This window comes from Salvelinus sp. IW2-2015, linkage group LG20, assembly GCF_002910315.2.
Source record: "Salvelinus sp. IW2-2015 linkage group LG20, ASM291031v2, whole genome shotgun sequence".
In the NCBI taxonomy this organism is placed as follows: domain Eukaryota; kingdom Metazoa; phylum Chordata; class Actinopteri; order Salmoniformes; family Salmonidae; genus Salvelinus; species Salvelinus sp. IW2-2015.
In genome coordinates this window covers 2,512,417-2,528,452 of record NC_036860.1, presented here as the reverse complement: position 1 = coordinate 2,528,452, position 16,036 = coordinate 2,512,417, and the positions used below count along the sequence as shown (strand labels likewise).

Sequence of the window (16,036 nt, the reverse complement as noted above, 5' to 3'; positions counted from 1 at the left end):
GATGTGGATGGGGGGTGCTCCCTCTGCTGTTTCCTGTAGTCCACAATCATCTCCTTTGTTTTTTTGACGTTGAGTGAGAGGTTATTTTCCTGACACCACACTCCGAGGGCCCTTAACTCCTCCCTGTAAGCCGTCTCGTCATTGTTGGTAATCAGGCCTAACATTGTAGTGTCGTCTGCAAACTTGATGATTGAGTTGGAAGCGTGCATGGCCACGCAGTCATGGGTGAACAGGGAGTACAGGAGAGTGCTGAAAACACACCCTTGTGGGGCCCCAGTGTTGAGGATCAGCGGGGTGGAAAAGTTGTTTCCTACCTTCCAGAGGTGTGGACTCGAGTCACATGACTTGGACTCGAGTCAGACTCGAGCCTTATGACTCGACCTGACTTGATACCCTCACCAAGCCCAAATATTAAAAATTATGCTATTTAAAAAAGTGTGCAGCGCATCAACTCTTCATTTAACGGATTACAGTTTGAATCGGACAGCAGCCAATCAAATTGTGCCAGCTGAGATAGTCGATCACTATTTGGGGGGGGGGGGGGGGGGGGGTCTTTCTCATGGCTACCCATGTATTTCCATGGAAATATAACGTTTATTTGGAAAGTAATAAATATATAGATATTTTTAAAAGCATTCATGATTTGCGTAAATATAATATACTAACTATTACTCTTGTTAAAAATATGAAATGGTATTACATTTGGTGAAGAGCACATTATGACTTGTTTAGGACTCGAAACTCAAAGTTTAGGACTTGAGACCTGACTCGGACTTGCCTGTCTTGACTTTGGACATGACTTGGAACTTGAGTGCTAAGACTTGAGACTTACTTGTGACTTGTAAAATAATGACTTGGTCCCACCTCTGCTACCTTCACCACCTGGGGGCGGCCCGTCAGAAAGTCCAGGGCCCAGTTGAACAGGGTGGGGTCGAGACCCAGGGTCTCGAGCTCAATGACAAGTTTGGAGGGTACTCCTGTTTTAGTTTCTGCCTATAGGCTGGCTATAGGCTGGGAGCAACCAAATGGATTCATGGTCAGATTTGCCAAAGGGCTTTAATGCATCGCGAAGTTCGAGCAGATCCAGAATTCTGCCAGCTCCGTGTCGCGCATCTCATTATGGTGATAGAGGGAGTATTAATCTTAGGTTTGCTTTGTTACAATCCCCAGCTACAATAAATGCAGCCTCGGGATGTATGGTTTCCAGTTTACAAAGAGTCCAGTGAAGTTCTTTCAGGGCCGACGAAGTATTTGCTTTGGGGAGATATACACGGCTGTGACTATAATCAAAGATAATTTTCTTGGAAGATAATGCGGTCGGCATTTGACTGTAAGGAATTCTAGGTCAGGTGAACAAAAGAAATTTAGTTCCTGTATGTTGCTGTGATTACACCGTGAGTTGTTAATCAAAAGGCATACACCCCGCCCTTCTTCTTACCAGAGAGATGTTTGTTTCTGTCGGCGCGATGCGTGAAGAAACCGGGTGGCTGTACCGACTCTGACAACGTATCCCGAGTGAGCCATGTTTCCGTGAAACAGAGAATGTTACAATCTCTGATGTCTCTCTGGAAGGCAACTCGTGCCCTAATTTCATCCACCTTGTTATCTAGAGATTGGACATTGGCAAGTCTGACCAGTAGGCCTTCTGTGTCTGACCAGTAGGCCACTCCGTCTGCCTCTCCTGCGGCGACTGCGTTGTTTTGGGTCGGCCTCTGGGATAAGATCGCATGTCAAGGGTGGAGGTCCGAACCAAGGATCTGCTTCGGGAAAGACGTATTCCTGGTCGTAATGATGGTAAATTGACATTGCTTTTATATKCAATAGTTCTTCCCAGCTGTATGTAATAACACCTGAGATTTTCTGGGCTAACAATGTAAGAAATAGTACATAAAAAAAACTAATAACTGCATAGTTTTCTAAGGACCTGAAGCGAGGCTACCATCTCTGTCGGCGCTGTCTTGCAAAGGGACTTGGAATCCCGAGTTGGATGACCGTTCAGAATGATTTTCCATAGTCGGAGTTCATTTTTCCCGATTTCCCAGTTGTCTTGAACGCACTGAAGTCGCAAATCGGATGTTTCCGGTTCACAGTTGTTTTGAACGAGGGATTCCAACTCGGGAACTCGGGCCTCTTGCAGCGTTCAAAACAATTGGAACTCGGTAATCTCAGAATTCAGCGCATTTAAAACAATTGGGAACTCGGAAAAAACTAACCCCGACTGGGAAAAATCTATTTCAATGGTAATCCAACTCAGAATTGCACTCGGGCCTCTTTCTTGAGCTCCAACTTTCCGACCTGAAGATCACTGACGTCATGATTTGACCTCGTATTTTTCCGTGTTCAAAACAACTGGAACTTGGAAAAATTCGAAGCCAAAACATGACACCAGGGATCTTCAGGTGGGAAAGTCGTAGCTCTAGAAACGTTCCCGAGTTGGAATTGCGAGTTGGATGTCCGTTCAAATCGATTTTTCAAGTCGTGCTCGTTTTTTCCGAGTTCCGAGGTAGTTTTGAACGTGACATTGTACCCCGACTTTGAGGGATTGCGTGACGATTCATTTAGCAACTGTGTGACGCAGCATGACAACGTCTGCACGGTTGGTCGACATTCTGCTGTGTGGGGGGTTACGTCATGTCATTCATATCCCCGTGGGATGTCTATCTCCTCCTTTTCTAATATCTCTGTTCACACGAAAGTTCGATAGTCAACATGGCGGCAGCGATGGATGTTGATACCCCAAGCGCCACAAATAGTGGAGCAAGCAAGAAACGTTTTGAAGTGAAGAAGGTATTTATTTAAAAAATAAATCATAGCAACATTTTAGACATACTGTAAGGTTCGATATTATTATAGGCTTAATACGGGTTTGGGTACAATCTACGCGCGATTAGTTAGCATAACTTGCTAGCTCGCGAGCTAGCTGAAACTAGACGGAGTCCCTGTTTGGCTGTATCTAATTTTGGGGAGTGAGTTTGCGTTTCACCTTTAGGGCTGATCGCTACCTAATTAGTTAACTAATCTCACTGTTTGTGGTGATAGAAGCTAGCCAACCACTACTAGGTTCGGCTTTAGATGCATTGACATACGAAATCAATGACTAGCTAACTTGCTCAACTGGCTAACGTCAGCTTCCTAGTTATCTTGCTAAAATGACAGGCCCAGTTGCACTTGAGGTTGTCTATTTATTGACGCTGAATGAGTGAAAAATTATGTATCAAACACTAACATTTTCACTCTGGCCTTGTTTGTGATCAATGTGGATAGTGAAATAGGCCTAACTTGTCTGATGAAATGACACCAGTCTCCTGATACCAGATTAACATGAATAAATTGTGAATAACAATATGCTAATTTTTTAATACCTATTTGAAACAACAGCAATATCAACCAAACACTAACTGCCAGTGATATGATCATAATTTCATGTGACTCTTCTTCTTTTCAGTGGAATGCAGTGGCACTTTGGGCCTGGGACATTGTGGTGGACAACTGTGCCATCTGTAGGAATCACATTATGGATCTCTGTGAGTATGCCATTAACATTATTTGACTACTGGGTTAATAAAGGTGTGTGTTACACATTTCTCTTGTCCTCCATAGGCATAGAGTGCCAGGCTAACCAGGCCTCTGCCACATCAGAGGAGTGCACCGTAGCTTGGGGAGTCTGCAATGTGAGTCAGACTTCTTTGCATTTGTATATTTTGCATACATCCTGATCAGTTAGATTGTAAAGTTCAGTGTGAGAGTATTGAAATATCAGCAGCATGATCTAAACTAATCTGCATTATATTGAACTACCCTAAAAGTATAGCATTTTTGAATGTATGTTTTGAGCTGTGTTCGAATACTCATTCTAACCCACTAACCATACTATTTCTGACGTAAATTGAGTATGTAGTATGCTTATTGGTCATAGTATGGATATAGTTCCTGGATGTTGTACTAAATTTGCCAAAATACAAAGTATAGAAGCAGTAAACACTCTTTCTGTGCTTTTTTGGCCCATAAGGCAATTCTTCAGAAAATAGGCGTGGCTTCACAGCGTTTTCAGATTTGAAGATAATGGCGGGAAAATATTCAGCCGAAGTCCGAGAGTGTATATACAAATTCCTTGCTTTAACCTATTATGACAAATGTTGAGCAATGTAATAAAGTCATGACRTTTCAAATAAGTTACATGTTATGTTGGATGACAATTTGTTAGCTACACTTTCCTTAGGAACAGCATAGCATTACAGCAGTATGTACTGGTATGTTAGCTAGTTACCTAACGTTAGTTGGCTACTAATACATCGATCTTGCCAGGCAGTATATTAACTGTAATCTAACGAACTACACAATGTTTATTGACTAGATTATTCACGTAATTCTTAGCTTAGTGTTATAGTCGTGTGCGTTCTCAATGGACACTGTTAACCCGTGTGGCTCAGTTGGTAGAGCATGGCGCTTGCAACGCCAGGGTTGTGGGTTCATTCCCCACGGGGGGACCAGGATGAATATGTATGAACTTTCCAATTTGTAAGTCGCTCTGGATAAGAGCGTCTGCTAAATGACTTAAATGTAAATGTAAATTCTGGCTATCTACTCCGATTTCAGAGCACTCTGAGTGTGCCAGAGCGCAGAATAACTGATGAATTTACGAATGCTCAACACCCGGTGAATATATGGCCGGTGTCAGTAAACATCAGGGGGAAAAGCGTAAATAAATTGTTGCCAGCAGCACGTTTAGTCACCAACGCTCTGGATAACATGAAAACAGCCTAACCAGCTCTGCTATTGCGAGTAAAATGGTCAGTGAAGTGTTCCCTCATTTGTGTCTGGAAATGGCTTGCAAGCTAGCCAACATTTACCAGTCAGCTTGGGTGCTTGACTGCCGTTCTGAGGTCAGAATGCTCGTATCAACCCTATTCCTCGGCCAGAGCGTCCAGTGACGCACTCCGAGGGCGAAACGCTCTGAATTTATGAACGGACAATCTGACAACGCTCTGGATTTACGAACACCCAGAGCGCACTCTGGCACTCCAGATTGAATTTACGAACACACACAAAATTGTAAAATGTCAAGCTAGTCAATTGTTATGCTAAAAAGCTAGCGAGAGGTTGCATAGCAACAGCATTAACTTCTGGGTAGACAGGCGAAGCGCTAGTACGCTCAACTGAAAGAATACCATTTGTTTACAGTGTACTAAAATGAGTTAATAGTGTATATACTCAAGTATGTAGTATACAGTATGTGTATTCAAACACGGCTATTGTCTTGGTTTGCTGTTATGTCAATAATATCTTCTCTCCCAGCATGCATTCCATTTCCACTGTATCTCCCGTTGGTTGAAGACCAGGCAGGTGTGCCCCCTAGACAACAGGGAGTGGGAGTTTCAGAAGTGAGTGTCATAATTTTATTCATAACACTTATTCAAAACACTACTCCATGGTCTTAGCGAAACTGCTGTCAATCAGAGCTGCAGTATGCTTGCCTTTTGGGGAAATAGATGGCTGATAAAAAAACAACAGCCATGTGTCCATGTTACTGGTGCTAATGCGTTATTCCACTGCCTCATTGTAGATGAGTTGTGTATGTCAAACAGTTAATAACTAACACTCCCTTTCCCTCTTACAGATATGGACACTAGGTGCAAGACTCAGGACCATTACTTGGGCTTCTGCAAGTTTCATGCTTTCTGTTGCTTTCTCTTTCTTCGTATGATAGACTCCCCTTTGAGTACATTGCAAATACTGAGGACATCCACCCCCACATCTCATTGTTTTAGGCTCGCTGGAAAACAATGTTTTTTAAGTTGAATTTGCAATGTTGTAAATTATAAATAAACGATGTTCTGTGTAACTGCCTCGATTTGGAATTGAGGACTAGACATGGAAATACAATTTTAGAAATACCATGTAGGCCATCATTGTAAATAAGAACAAATTCTTAACCGACTTGCCTAGTTAAATAGATTAAATGAAGGTATTTTTCTAATATTATTTAGAAATTGTATTTTTTTCGTGTTGGAAGTTACAGATCATTGGTTGAAAGACCAAATTGACTAAACATTTTTGTAAGATGAAGTGGTTCATAACTTAGTTGCACTATGCAGAAATTGCTCCGCCATTTCCTGGTTGCTAAAACTCTAATAGTTCACCTAATTTCAGTTAGTGAAAAAACAAGTTAGTATAGTGTCGATAAATATTGTACCTTCTAAATCGCTGTGAAATATTTTCCATGGGCAAATTTTTTTTCATCTGTGTGAAGCTAGTATACAAAATCGAAAGTAAAACACAAAACTTAAGAACGGGAAGCATAGAAATAGTGCACATGGAACATATCTACGGCTTCTTAGACTTGCTTTCAAGTAGAATAAAACATCTATAACTCACATTTCTTTGAATTTGGTCAGGCCTCCCAAAAAGTTACATATTGCCACTTTAACACAAATTACCACATCCAGCACTAACTTGCAGTTCTATTTGCTATGATTTTCTAGTATGAATGACAGTCATAATGCTACATTGGTTATACTTTGGCTGCTGAGACTACAGTAGTGGTCGGTGTGGTTTGTTATCGGACTGGATGGAGGGTAGACCCTTCCAGAACCTCTCGTCCCCAAAATGGAGCCATTTATTGCGGGAGACAATTTTGAAGAGGATAATCCATGGAGCGAGCATGCACTGTGTGAGGAGCTGACCCACTATTGGTCACTAATAGTCACCGGCAGAAGATGATCTTGTACCGAGGTAAAGTTTTTTTTTATTTTATTCTGACCTTCAACAGACATTCGCCAAAAGCCATTTAAGAATGTAAAAATCATTAACTAATCCACCATTTGTCACAGAATCATCAAGCTAGATATGATTTAGTCTATAAATGTCTAGCATACTTTTACAACCTTTGTTTTGAGGAAAAATTCCAGTTTTGATTTAATAGAAATACATCAAATCTATAAAATGCAATTTAAGGCGGAAATCAACGTTTTCACTGATTATGACAGAATCATCAAACTTGGTATGATTTATTCTAAAAATGTCTAGTATACTTAAACAAACTTTGCTTTGAGTAGAAATTACAGTTTTGATTTGATAGAAATACATAAAATCTCATATTGCATTTAAAGATGAAGAAATCTAATTCAGTGATTCTCAGAAAAAAGTGAAAATATGCATTTATTTGCAATAACTTTAAAGAAATGTTAATTTCAAGTGCAATTTGTTCTATATGAAAGTAGTACATCGTTATGTAAACAATGTCTATCTTAAATTGTATGCCAAATCAATGTTTGCATATATTAGTGCAACCAGTTTCACATTTTAAAGTAGTTACAAGGCACAACAGTAATTTATTTACACGTCTCTAATTTAATAGCAAWGAAGCTCCTTCCAATCATTTTCTATTTTTGCTTTGTTGAAGTCCTTTGTCATCCCCAGACAAGCTGAATGGTACCATCTCTGACACACAGAGCATTCTATCTGAAGTATTAAAAACATAAAACAGGGTTATGTTTATTTACATGTAAATTACAGTTTTGGAATACCCAAATTCTATTACGTGCTTTTACAATGAGAAACATTTTCAAATTGAATTGGATTTTTGTTCAATTGCCAAATTGACTTTAAATGACATGCATTTGACCACAAACCTGACAAAAGCACACACAACTGCAGTGTTAATCATCGTTGAGTATTCCGGCAATATAAATCATAGTAATAAAGGCATACATTTGCAAAAAACGTATGTGTTGATAAAAAAAGGTATCACACATCAATGTTGTAATATTAAACATTACAATAATGGCAGTCTTTGAAATCCAAATCAGTTTAATCGTCACTTGTGCCAGATACGTGTGTACCTATTACAGGTAATTGCTGTCATAGTATCTCTCATAGTAGAAGAATAACATAGAGTAATGATAATAGAACATTAGAGCAATGATAATAGAACATTAGAGCAATGATAATAGAACATTAGAGCAATAACTAGGGTTGCAAAGGGCTGGAAATTTTCCATGGGAAGTTAAGCCTGGTAATTTTGCTTAAATTCATCAAAAAAAGTTAGCTTATAACAGTGAACCTTTTTTGTGGGATACACATAAGGCAATTCTAGGTCATGTGGCATATTTTGGTTAAACCATCCCCAATATAATGGAATTGCAAACATCTGCATGCACAGTGTATTCTTCCATCACATGTGCAGTGCACTCTTCCATTACATGTACAGCTGATTCTCAAGATCTTGCACACTAATGACATGCTATTGAGCCCACACTACTACACTGTCTGAGCCAAGGACTACATGCTTTCTGGTAAGTTTTGATTACAATACTGGGTGGGGTGAATATATTTTATGACATACATGATTTTTGTTAACTAGTAAATAGTAGCCTACAGCAAAGTGTGTTTAAATCATTTCTAACTTCTTAACAATTTCTGCTAGTTAGTTTTTGCTACCATGTGGGGTTTAGCTTGCTTGAGCCTGCTAACTGAGTGTTAATTCACCTGTTTCCATACATGTTTAATTTTAAACCATTTATCTTACGAAGGAGTTGTTTAATCTAACTGCTTAACTATTTATCTGTACATGGAATTGTATTTGTTTTTATTTACTCCTTTCTTTCTGATCTTTACAGGAAAATGCCACGGGCACWATCTGATGTGTGGAGACATTTCACTGCAGCTAATGTAGAAGGAAAAGCTGTGTACATTTGCAAATACTGTGCCAAATCATATGTGAAGAARGCAACAAAGATGCAGAATCATCTGGCCAAGTGCATAAAGTTCCCTCACTGCTCACAACAAGCAACCTCTGACAAAAGTACCTCTACTTCTATTCGGGGTGAAAATTATGAATCAGATACCTTATKGATAGCAACAGCTCATGGTCCTCCTGGAATCAGAAGTTTTTTTGACTCAATGGAGGAACGTAGTCAGAGAAATGCTGATGGATGTCTTGCTCGAGCTGTGTATGCAACTGGTTCACCTCTGATGCTCACAGGCAATGTGTATTGGAAGAGATTTCTGAATGTTCTTCGCCCAGCATACACCCCTCCAACCAGACATGCTTTATCTACTCATTTGCTGGATGCAGGATGCAGAGTTCAGAGTTCAAATGAAGGTCAAGCAAATTATAGAGAAAGCAGACTGTATTGCAATCATCTCTGATGGGTGGTTGAGTGGTCGTGGGCAAGGAATAATTAACTACAATCTCCACCCCTCAAACAATATTCTACATGAGCACTGACACCAGGGACAACAAACACACCGGTCTCTACATTGCAGATGAGCTGAAGACAGTCATCAATGATCTTGGACCACAGAAGGTATTTGCACTGGTGACAGACAATGCTGCGAACATGAAGGCTGCTTGGTCTAAAGTGGAGGAGTCTTACCCTCACATCACACCCATTGGCTGTGCATTGAATCTTGCATTGAATCTGCTCCTCAAGGACATCATTGCACTGAAAACAATGGATACACTACAAGAGAGCCAATGAAATGGTTAGGTATGTGAAGGGTCATCAAGTTATAGCAGCAATCTACCTCACCAAGCAAAGTGAGAAGAATAAGAGCACCACATCGAAGCTGTTGTCATCATGTTTGACAGTCTCTTGGAAGGGAAGGTGTCTCCAAGAAATGGCCATATCAGTCTGCCGATATGGACAGCCCCATCAAGACGATCCTCCTGGATTATGCATTTTGGGAAAGAGTGCTAAGCAGCCTGAAACTCCTGAAACCTATAGCAGTAGCCATTGCATGGATTGAGGGAGACAATGCCATCCTGTCTGATGTTCAGACTCTGCTTGCAGATGTAAGAGAAGAAATCCGTACTGCCCTGCCCACTTCACTGTTGCTCCAAGCAGTGGGAACTGCAGTTCTGAAATACATCAAAAAGCGCGAAGACTTCTGCCAGAAGCCCATACACGCCACAGCGTACATGTTGGAGCCCAAGTATGCTGGCAAGAACATCCTGTCTGGTGCAGAGATCAACAAGGCCTATGGTGTCATCACTACCATGTCTCGCCACCTTGGCCTGGATGAGGGCAAGGTTCTTGGCAGTCTGGCAAAGTACACTTCCAAGCAAGGGCTTTGGGATGGAGATGCAATATGGCAGTCATGTCAACATATCTCATCAGCCATTTGGTGGAAGGGACTTTGTGGATCTGAGGCTCTTTCCCCTGTTGCTTCCATCATCCTCCAAATCCTACCAACATCAGCCGCCTCAGAGTGCAACTGGTCCTTGTTTGGGAACACACATCAAAGCATGCAACAGGCTGACCAATACAATGGTTGAAAAATTGGTGGCCACCCGGGCAAATTTTATGCTTTTTGAGCCTGACAACGAGCCATCCTCAACATGGTTGGAAAGTGACAGTGAAGATGAGGCCTCAGAGTCTGATGTTCAAGAGGTGGACATTGAGGATGTCCAGGGAGAAGACATGGAAACCTGAGAGGAAGACAACAAAAGCTTTAGTTTCTAGACTATCATTTTACAGATATATGTTAAARGTTTTTGGGAGATGCAATGGATCATTGGGGATCATTCAATATTCCCTTTCTTTTGTTGTTCAGTGAAATCATCCCATGTGAAGAGTCAACTCATTTAATTAAACTTCAATTCGTAACTAAATAGTTTTTTTTATTTCTATTGGAAAGATTTAATCATTTGCTATTATGTCTATTTATGATAAGGTAAAATGTTTGTTTCTTTCTCCATATGATATGGAATATATATCCAATGCAAAATACATCTACATTTAAATGGTATTAATATTAATTTTCATATATTTCCATTAATTCCCATATATTCCCATTAATTCCCACGGAAAGTTTCCACCTCTGAATATTCCACAAAATGTGCAACCCTAGTAATAACACAAGGATAACCCTGATAAAAAGTTTCAAGACAAAGTTTCATACTTCTAAATGTCTTGAAGGATGAAACTACATGAGTTTTCATAGCCTACTATTATATTACACCATGAAAAACCCAGTTGGTCAGATGATCATAATTTTTATCTGGATGATGCTCAATGTGTGCTTTGCAGTCTTCCTTCGCATTGAAGACTGTAAAAAAAAAAGAAGAGGACCACATTTTTATGCATTGTTGACACATTTAAAGATGCTTTCTGGAACCTATAGTTCTAACGGTTGTGATTCAAAGACAAAAATGTCCCTCACAGTTACATACTACATTGTTCTCTCACTGTCTGCTTTGCCTCCTTCCCACACCCTGTAGCAAAGGGTTCCCAAAATATAGTTTTTCTGCTTTACATGACCCATTGGAGCCAAAGGTTTACCTAGAAAACACCTAGTCAACCTTGTTGTAAGCTACTGTAAGTCTGAGCATTTCCCTCCTTTTTTCTGTATTTCCTGTTAGCCTAATGCAGAATTAAAATAACACCTCCCCTAATGGCGAAGACATAAAAACAGCAAGGTTCCATGAGATCACCATGTGGGATTTAGAAATATATGTAACATGAATTACAATAACTACAGTAGGTATATCAAACCTACATCAAAGTACATTAAACCTCCCAAAATGTTTTTTCCAGTATCAGTATTTCCTTTTTCAGGTTTTTTCCCCTGAGGTAATAGATTTAACTGTTCAACATTTACAGCCAAATGTTTAATACCCCTGTTATTCCCAGAACACATTCTGTAAAGTCTATAGATTCAGTGGTCACTTTATTAGGTACAACCCCCTTTGCATCTGGAACAGCATGAATTCAAAACTGTTGATGAAACTGGGAAAGGAGATAGACTGTTCAAGTTTTTAAGTCCAGTTGGAGTTTATTACAGTCAGTACAAGTTGAGTGTTGGAATTATTTAAAAACAGTTTTGGAACTTTTCTGAGTTACAAAAGACCATCACAGACAGTGCTGTCATTTTGCACATTCTAAAGTTCAAACAAACAGTAACAGAATACCTGAATACTTCTCTGCATGCTTTATTATCTAGCAAGCCAAGACCACTGGACTTGGTGTGTGTAGGAGCAATTTATTTTCGTGAATAGGGTGGTGAACTTAATAAAGTGGCAACTGAGTGTAGATATCACAAACGACTAGATCAATGGGTATAATGGTAAATCTGATCCCTAAGGTCTTCATAGGCTCACTTGGATATATAGAGTTGGAGGTAAAGAAAGAAATATGAAACTAGGAATTCTTTCATCCACATCCATTGACATAAAATATGTATTTTAAAGTATAAATACCCTTCTAAGACCACTGTCTTGCTGGGTGTTTTAAAAGGTTTGCAAATAGTTCTTTCTGCAAGGAATGTGAATTGAAAGGGATTTGGTAATACCTATCTAGGTGATGTAGTTTCTACACTGGTATAATGGGTAAAATGTGTGGTAATTGCACACCTCCCTGCTAAATTATGTAGAGCTGATTTGGGCCAGTTAATTTTATATTTTTCATTAACTTTTGTGAAAAACCTAATTTTCACGTAGGCTTTGTGCTAGCAGTTTAAGAGAGCAAATAGCACAGGGACAGCTTGGTTGAAGTCCTAGTTTTTAATGGTTAGTGCCAGTAGATTGCAGAGGGGTTCACATACAGTTCAGAAGCAAATCATAATGTATACATTCAGCCCAAAAACCATACATGTACCATCTACTTCTTATATTAGTGCTTTTTTAAGTTATCCACCCTCTGGTATCTTTCATTACACACGCTAATATATATATACATACTGTATATACAGTTGAAGTTGGAAGTTTACATACACCTTAGCCAAATACATTTACACTCAGTTTTTCACAATTCCTGACATTTAATCCTAGTAAAAATTCTGTGTCTTAGGTCAGTTAGGATCACCACTCTATTTTAAGAATGTGAAATGTCAGAATAATAGAGAGAATTATTTATTTCAGATTTTATTTCTTTCATCACATTCCCAGTGGGTCAGAAGTATACATACACTCAATTAGTATTTGGTAGCATTGCCTTTAAATTGTTTAACTTGGGTCAAATGTTTCGGGTAGCCTTCCACAAGCTTCCCACAATAAGTTGGGTGAATTTTGGCCCATTCCTCCTGACACAGCTAGTGTAACTGAGTCAGGTTTGTAGGCCTCCTTGCTCGCACACACTTTTTCAGTTCTGCCCACAAATTTTCTATGGGATTGAGGTCAGGGCTTTGTAATGGCCACTCCAATACCTTGACTTTGTTGTCCTTAAGCCATTTTGCGAGAACTTTGGAAGTATGCTTGGGGTCATGGTCCATTTGGAAGACGCATTTGCGACCAAGCTTTAACTTCCTGACTGATGTCTTGAGACGTTGCTTCAATATATCCACATCATTTTCCGTCCTCATGATGCCATCTATTTTGTGATGTGCACCAGTTCCTCCTGCAGCAAAGCACCCCCACAACACGATGCTGCCACCCCCGTCCTTCACGGTTGGCATGGTGTTCTTCGACTTGCAAGCCTCCCCCTTTTTCCTCCAAACATAACGATGGTCATTATGGCCAAACAGTTCTATTTTTGTTTCATCAGACCAGAGGACATTTCTCCCAAAAGTACGATCTTTGTCCACATGTGCAATTGCAAACCGTAGTCTGGCTTTTTTAGGGCAGTTTTGGAGCAGTGGCTTCTTCCTTGCTGAGCGGCCTTTCAGGTTATGTCGATATAGGACTCGTTTTACTGTGAACATTGATACTTTTGTACCTGTTTTCTCCAGCATCTTCACAAGGTCCTTTGCTGTTGTTCTGGGATTGATTTGCACTTTTAGCACCAAAGTACGTTCATCTCTAGGAGACAGAACGCGTCTCCTTCCTGAGCGGTATGATGGCTACGTGGTCACATGGTGTTTATACTTGTGTAACTATTGTTTGTACAGATGAACGTGGTACCTTCAGGCYTTTGGAAATTGCTCCCAAGTATGAACCAGACTTGTAGAGGTGTACAATTTCTTTTCTGAGGTCTTGGCCGATTTCTTTTGATTTTCCCATGATGTCAAGCAAAGAGGCACTGAGTTTGAAGGTAGGCCTTGAAATACATCCACTGGTACACCTCCAATTGACTCAAATTATGTCAATTAGCCTATCGGAAGCTTCTAAAGCCATGACATCATTTTCTGGAATATTCAAGCTTTCCCTGCTTTTCTGTGTGAACGTGCCTTAGGCATGCTGCAAGGAGACATGAGGACTGCAGATGTAGCCAGGGCAATAAATGGCAATGTCCGTACTGTGAGACGCCTAAGACAGCACTACAGGGAGACAGGACGGACAGTTGATCGTCCTCGCAGTGGCAGACCACGTGTAGCAACACCTGCACAGGATCGGCACATCCAAACATCACACCTGCAAGACAGGTACAGGATGGCAACAACAACTGCCCGAGTTACACCAGGAARGCACAATCCCTCCATCAGTGCTCAGACTGTCCGCAATAGACTGAGAGAGGCTGGACTGAGGGCTTGTAGGTCTGTTGTAAGGCAGGTCCTCACCAGACATCACCGGCAACAACGTCGCCTATGGGCACAAACCCACCGTCGCTGGACCAGACAGGACTGGCAAAAAGTGCTCTTCACTGACGAGTTGCGGTTTTGTCTCACCAGAGGGGATGGTCGGATTCGCATTTATCGTCGAAGGAATGAGCGTTATACTGAGCAGGATCGATTTGGACGAGGAGGGTCCGTCATGGTCTGAGGCGGTATGTCACAGCATCATCGGACTGAGTTTGTTGTCATTGCAGGCAATCTCAATGCTGTGCGTTACAGGGAAGACATCCTCCTCCCTCATTTGGTACCCTTCCTGCAGGCTCATCCTGACATGACCTTCCAGCATGACAATGCCACCAGACAATGATCCCTCCTGTCTCAGCCTCCAGTATTTATGCTGCAATAGTTTATGTGTCGGGGGGCTAGGGTCAGTCTGTTGTATCTGGAGTATTTCTCCTGTCTTATCCGGTGTCCTGTGTGAATTTAAGTATGCTCTCTCTAATTCTCTCTCTCGGAGGACCTGAGCCCTTGGACCATGCCTCAGGACTACCTGGCCTGATGACTCTTTGCTGGCCCCAGTCCACCTGGTCGTGCTGCTGCTCCAGTTTCAACGGTTCTGCCTGTGGCTATGGAACCCTGACCTGTTCACCGGACGTGCTACCTGTACCAGACCTGCTGTTATCAACTCTCTAGAGACAGCAGGAGCGGTGGAAATACTCTGAATTATCGGCTATGAAAAGCCAACTGACATTTACTCATGAGGTGCTGACCTGTTGCACCCTCTACAACCATTGTGATTATTATTATTTGACCCTGCTGGTCATCTATGAACATTTGAACATCTTGGCCATGTTCTGTTATAATCTCCACCCGGCACAGCCAGAAGAGGACTGGCCACCGCTCCATAGCCTGGTTCCTCTCTAGGTTTCTTCCTAGGTTCTGGCCTTTCTAGGGAGTTTTTCCTAGCCACCGTGCTTCTACACCTGCATTGCTTGCTGTTTGGGGTTTTAGGCTGGGTTTCTGTACGCACTTTGTGACATCAGCTGATGTAAGAAGGGTTTATAAATACATTTGATTGATTGATTGACCAGCCATACTGCTCGTTCGTGGGTGATTTCCTGCAAGACAGGAATGTCAGTGTTCTGGCATGGCCAGCAAAGAGCAGAGATCTCAATCCCATTGAGCACATCTGGGACCTGTTGGATTGGAGGGTGAGGGCTAGGGCCATTCCCTGCAGAAATGTCTGGGAACTTGCAGGTGCTTTGGTGGAAGAGTGGGGTAACATCTCACAGCAAGAACTGGCAAATATGGTGCAGTCCATGAGGAGGAGATGCACTACAGTACTTAATGCAGCTGGTGGCCACACCAGATACTGTCTGTTACTTTTGATTTTGACCTCCCCTCCTTTGTTCAGGGACACATTATTCAATTTCTGTTAGTCACATGTCTGTGGAACTTGTTCAGTTTGTCTCAGTTGTTGAATCTTATGTTCATACAAATATTTAAATATGTTAAGTTTGCTGAAAATAAACGCAGTTGACAGTGAGGACGTTTTTTGTTGTTGCTGAGTTTAGTAGAACTCGGCTAGGCGAAGACAACGTCTGTG

General features: G+C 41.1%; 1 protein-coding gene across 1 annotated transcript; it reads left to right on the top strand.

Annotated features, from left to right (window-relative positions):
* Positions 1-2,673: 2,673 nt before the first annotated feature.
* Positions 2,674-5,842, top strand: LOC111981970 (E3 ubiquitin-protein ligase RBX1). The gene is made up of 5 exons (XM_024013474.3): positions 2,674-2,787; positions 3,446-3,524; positions 3,601-3,671; positions 5,296-5,381; positions 5,618-5,842. Exons 1-5 carry the CDS (start codon positions 2,710-2,712, stop codon positions 5,628-5,630), a joined length of 327 nt encoding a protein of 108 aa, XP_023869242.1. The 5' UTR covers positions 2,674-2,709; the 3' UTR covers positions 5,631-5,842.
* Positions 5,843-16,036: the final 10,194 nt, after the last annotated feature.

Coding starts and splice junctions, on each gene's coding strand:
- LOC111981970 (XM_024013474.3), top strand. CDS start 2,710: ATGGCGGCAGCGATGGATGTTGATACCCCAAGCGCCACAAATAGTGGA. Junction 3,525..3,600: donor GAATCACATTATGGATCTCT/GTGAGTATGCCA, acceptor TGTCCTCCATAG/GCATAGAGTGCCAGGCTAAC. Junction 3,672..5,295: donor TAGCTTGGGGAGTCTGCAAT/GTGAGTCAGACT, acceptor CTTCTCTCCCAG/CATGCATTCCATTTCCACTG.